Source organism: Mizuhopecten yessoensis, unplaced genomic scaffold (assembly GCF_002113885.1).
Source record: "Mizuhopecten yessoensis strain PY_sf001 unplaced genomic scaffold, ASM211388v2 scaffold2921, whole genome shotgun sequence".
In the NCBI taxonomy this organism is placed as follows: Eukaryota; Metazoa; Mollusca; class Bivalvia; order Pectinida; family Pectinidae; genus Mizuhopecten; species Mizuhopecten yessoensis.
Window position 1 is genome coordinate 107,425 of NW_018404786.1, and position 6,053 is coordinate 113,477.

General features: G+C 34.4%; 1 protein-coding gene across 1 annotated transcript in view; it reads left to right on the forward strand.

The window, feature by feature from the left end:
* Positions 1–5,371, forward strand: part of LOC110446655 (helicase with zinc finger domain 2-like) — a 48,467-nt gene extending 43,096 nt beyond the window's left edge. The window contains exons 29-30 of the mRNA XM_021491911.1: positions 784–951; positions 2,523–5,371. Of these exons, the coding sequence (XP_021347586.1) occupies positions 784–951; positions 2,523–2,632 (278 nt within the window). The 3' untranslated portion in view covers positions 2,633–5,371. The remainder of the gene's footprint in view (positions 1–783; positions 952–2,522) is intronic.
* Positions 5,372–6,053: the final 682 nt, after the last annotated feature.

The following is a 6,053-nucleotide window of genomic DNA, read 5'->3' on the forward strand; positions in this document are numbered from 1 at the left end:
TGGGATGACAGGGTGGTGACTACACATGGGATGACAAGATAACTCAACATCAGATGACAATATGACTACACTTGGGATGACAGGGTGGTGACTACACATGGGATGACAATATAACTCAACATCATATTTCAATATGACTACACTTGGGATGACAGGGTGGTGACTACACATGGGATGACAAGATAACTCAACATCAGATGACAATATGACTACACATGGGATGACAGGGTGGTGACTACACATGAGATGACAAGGTGGTGACTACACATGGGATGACATGGTGGTGACTACACATGGGATGACAAGATAACTCAACATCAGATGACAATATGACTACACATGAGATGACAATAATACTACATATGGGTTGACAAGATATTTACACATGGGATGACAAGGTGACTATACATGAGGTGACCAGATGACAATACACGAGTTACGCAGGTGTATGCATGTCCAATACAGGTCTTTGTGAAATTTGGTAAGTAGGTTCTTGTTCCCTAGTTTGCATTTGGTTTTTGTGCTTCAAGCTGCTCCTCACAAGAAAACTTGGCTGTCAGAACTCTAAAATCTACCCTGTTCTTGTTTGTGTTACTATCTAGTAAATAGGTCAGACAAACTGGCTTCAAAGGGCCATTGGAAAACAGTGGGAGGAAGTTTTGATCACATGGACTGTTGACATGACAATATTGATATCTAACAGATTAAAGAAAGCATCAAATTTACATAGAAGTAATGATGATTTGTGGATTTCTTTTTCATAATAATCCATTTGTATTTCAGGTGGTGAATGGGAATATGTTATCTACAGCACTGTCCGTTCATTACCTCAGTATAAGATTGACAGGTACAGCAGTAGGAAGTGGTGTGAAGATCACTTAGGGGTCAGTGATGATCACTGCCAAGTCCATGTGGCTCTCACTCGTGCCAACAAGGGAATAGTTATCATCGGTAAGTTTGGCTCGCATATTGATCATGTATGGTTTTGCATTGATTGTAATGTTTCCAAGTTTAAGATTATGTCAGAAAAAGCCTTATAATGACAAAGACTGCCACCCTCTTCACCAGGCTATCATAGATCATGTACAAAATCGTATTATGCCCTCCTACCCCTACTACAAAGTGATGAGTGGTTTTGTTTTAGTTTCCTGTCAGATAGTGTCCATCTGTTTGTCTGTGTGTGATTATGCTAGAAGGCGCATTATTCCACCACCCCATCCACCAACCTATTATCACAGCACTCAGAATTTTATCAAAAAAGACTGGATGATTTACCTTAAAGCCAAGAATTTTATCAAAAATACTGGATGATTTACCTAGAAGCCAAAATTCATCAACGACGTTTCATTTGCTGTCAGTCAGTACAAAAATACTAAATAGGCTTACAATGTTTGTACATGTATTTCTGCATGTGTGTTAAATACATTCAGATGATTCACTAAAACCAGATATTTACCTCGTTTTTGGCAAGCTGGTTGAGCTGTGCATTGTTAATTATTTAAGATGTGACTGCAAGATAAGGCCTACTGGTGATACACTGGCTTACATTCGGTAATAAGCCCACCCTCCACCTTTGATCCAATTTCTTTTTGCACAGGCCCTCTGGGTTTTTCACCGGTAAAATACAGTATGTAAAACAGAACAGCTTTGTGAATATGACGGCAGTCTGCTATTCCAATGGCTGCTATCTAACTTACTCCTATAACATGAGAGGCCGCTGGTGGGTCTTTTTTCTATCCGATATGATTGGTTACGTGGCACCTGTCAAAAGTATCTCGCCGCATAAACCTCTAACACTGTTGGAGTACTATCTAACTCTACTAGTGCATTCAGAATATTTGTAGTCTCACGAATCGTTGATTACAGGACGGTACGGTAAACTTGATAGTGCAACTGTGTTTGGATATCTAGAAACAAGGCAGACTTCATAATAAATCATTAAGAATTCTGAAACATAAAGCAGAATCTTACAAGTGTAAATGTTATGGGATGGACATTTCTTTTTAATTATTCACCTGTCAGTTGTGAGCTGAGAATGTCATATTGTCAGAAATTAGGTCATTTTCACTTCTTCAGGTCCATGTCACCAGTAGGCCTTCACCAAAATAAAAGTCCTGAACTGTTGTGTTAGATGCTAAATAATGTTTAAGTCATTAAACAAAAACATATGCAAATCGTCCAGAGGAAAATACTGCATTTTGCAGAGAGTATTGTGACATTGCAATTTGAAATGATGTCATTAAGTGAATATTGGCCTGCTGTTTCTAAAAATAGTAACACTGAGTTACATTTGCTAACCTTCAAGGGATTATGATCAACCAATGAGGAAGTAGGAAAATGTATATCATCTAATATTTGTTTGTATGAACTGTGGTTGTTTATAACTTGCTCTTCAGTGCTTATTAACTTGCACTGTCGGCTTTAAGTTACCTTGATCTGATTTTTTTTGTGTGGGGAAAATGCTGCAGACTGTACGTATTGATACATACCTGTGTATTTTGTGTAAACTTTTCTGTACACAGGCAACAAGTTCCTGCTAAGAAGTAGCTACATGTGGACTAGTCTGCTAAAGAAGTATGAGGAATGTGGAGCAGTTGTGGATAGCCAGGCTATGTCCAGGCTTCTTGGTTAGACCCTCCTCTGACACCTCTGGTTGTATGTGCTGGTACAAGATGGAACAATGGACAATACTTTGCTGATCGAACATTTCAAAGATTCAACACATGTAGACCAGAAAAAAACAGGGGAATTAAACCTAATGTAATTGAGTAAATTACCATTATCAAAGCTATAACTTTCTTGCATATAGAAGCTTTGTTGGTGAAGATACATATTACATTTCTGGAGTTATACATATTGGTTCCTTGTACTTTGATGCCGAATTCTGAGTTCGCTTATGGACACAAGTTGATCATTTCTCTTTGGATAGTTCTTGTGACATTGTAAATAAGATTGATTTATAAACTAAGCTGATTTCGTACAATTTTGTGATAGATTGTGTATATCCCCCTGATATTGTGTTTGTATGACATAAAGGTGTATATGTTAAACCTACCATGCACAGATATATATTTTTTATGGATTAATAACAGAGGAACAAGTCGAGACAGTTGTAAATGTTGTGTGTAAGCTGTATTTTTCAGAGACTAGCTTTTTATCAACCAATGTTTGTGCCTTATCTACAGCACTAGAATCTGACTGGGGAGAATTTGGCACTCACAACTTGTTTCAGAGACGCGCATTATCATACGCAAGTGTTATTGTAGGGTTACAATTTGGAGCAACAAACTAAATATATGGATTAATATATATATATAACTTTCATTCACAAATAAAGAGCTATGCAATCATTTCATGCATTACTGCAAGTGTTTCTGTATGGATATACCTGTTTCAAGGTCATATAGTGAAATTGATATGATTCATCCTGTCTTTTATTGAGCTTGTTTGATTTTGTATTTTTTGTTTGTGTGTTAAATTTAAGGATTTTGCTTTCAGTATTATAACAGTAGGTCTAGGATTTTGTTTATAGAAGGAATCAACCTTCCAGAATCATAGTTACATTTAGATTGTTACAACATACGAAGGTCTGCAAAATATTAAACTTCTATACCAATTTAAGTTTAAATAGGAAAGATTTTTAATTAAATCAAATAAATATTTCCACTTTCTCTTTTCTTTTGGTATTGAGCCAGGGAACTGATTAGTTGCTAGAAGTTTTTGTTTGACAGATACCCGGTATTTCTGTACATATGTCATGAGAAAACCCCATTATAAAAGTAAAGGGGGCAGAAGGAAATAAGGGACAGTGTAGCAGAAGCAAAGCAATGTCAGAGAGGAGAGGAAGGCAAAGAAGGGGGAGTGGATGGGGGAACAAATATAGCAATTATTTTAAAATATAGTTTATTTTCCATTGAAGTCATTTTTTATTTGTTTGTTCAAATATCTAACTTATCGAAGCATATTACTAGCATATCCTGTTTATTTAGTCTGATTCCATTGGTTGAATTTTATTTAATTGACATGCTAAGCATAATATGCTAAGTAACTAAGTATGAACACTGAAATTGTTGACTTGTAATAGATTAAAATACGAATTCCAGTGAAAAGTGAATTATTTCTGAAATAACCAAAGTTTTGTTAGATATGTTATTTTGAAAACTATAACTACAACCATGTTTCAGAAATCAATTTTTACATGATCACTAAAACTATTTAGTTGATGACTTGATGTGTTTATGCTGTGTTTATTTAATTTTTTAAATGATTCTAACAGTTGAAGGATTTACATGTGTAAATGTCCATGGCACATTTAGTGCTGCTAAAAGACATTTTATTATTGTTTTATAGTATAATCTACATTACATCATTTGTTGTAAGAATATCAGACTTGGTGCAGATTTTAATAACCCTGATATCCTATATTGTTGAAGAGACTGTTGAATTGTATTTTCTATAGATTTATTTAGAGGCACCATTTTCAACATAACACAATCAAATTTTCCCTTCAAAACATTCAAGTACAGGATTGGTGTTGATATTAAATCATAAGGAATGAACATTATTAATTTGCTTGATATAACCTGTTTGAGAAAAAGCTTTGAAGATTATTGAATGTATGTTTTATCAAATAAAGTTCCTTCAACTTGTGTATGTAACCATAGAAAACAACGTTGTTTCAATGTCTGTATATTATTACCTTGTACTTAAAATCTTGATAATGTCTGTAGAGCAAAGGCAGTGTGGCTGAATTATATTTAGTTATGGTGCTTTGATAAAGTCCCTTTTTAATTAAACCATATTTTGTATGATTTTTCTGTAATTTCTGGAAGATCGACCAAGGTTCATTAGTTTAGTAATAAAATTCAGTACATATGGTACATAATCGGTTGTAACTCAACTTTAACACATAAATAACACTCAAATATTTACGTAGCTGTGACTTAATTAGGAATTAAGTTCTACATTATATTACATCTAATGATGTTTTTATATGCTATAACATCATGAAGAAATATTTTATAAGACGATAAGATCAGAGTCTTTAATTTAATCTTATTATATTTGGGTGTCATTGTAGATGATATTGTACTTGTTCTTGCCATTTATGAAATAGTAGCATTAAAAAAATAGTGACATTTCTTCACTCAAAATAAACACTTGATTTTCTTCTCGGGAGTTTAAACAAATTGCACAGAATGATGATAGTTGATTGATCAAATTTAGACATATTTACTCTTAAAAGTTTGTAATCTTGTTTTATGTTATAATGCTAGATCATAATTTGACAGTGACGCACAGAATAAGAACTGAATCATGATCGATATTCCAAACATATTAACAAAACCCAATAAAGGTTTATTTCTGTAAATATTGATTTATTGTTTTGTGTTTGTTTTAGACTTCAGTTCTCCTTCATTGTCCGTTGTATAATATTTGTTTTCACTTAACTTGGTGAATTAATGTCTTTCAGATATTATTATGGTTGCGTACAATGGAACTGTTGGATGCTGCAAACTGAACGATTTTCCATGACATTGTTAACCAGTAATATGAGTATGTCATTCCACCTTTTAAAAATTCAAGCTTTTATACGTGCTGTTTGGCAGAAAATACCATGGCATGGTGTTGGCTGGAGGAGGTCAACAATACATTTTCTGGACTATAACTAACTCGCTAGTGTACCTATCTTCACCAAGCTGCTATACTTATATATTGACACGCAAAAGAAACGCAACCTCCTACTCTTTTTTTAATATTTCTTTCAAAATGTTTGTTTAAGTAACGTAGCCAATTAAAGATAGTCTATTATATTGGATAATTCAGTAAATTTAGCGCTATCGTTAATCACTTTTGGCAAAATAATAGACTGAAGAGGGCCATTGTAATTTTCCGACTTCAATAATGAGTAGGACCCCCTTTAGCATTTGTTGCTACTCTAATTCTGCAATGCATAGAGTTGATAAGACGGTTTATTTGTGCCATAGATGTTCTGCCACTCTTCCAGAAGCGCCTGACGCAGAGCGGGTAGTCTCTGGTGGATTTGGGCGCGT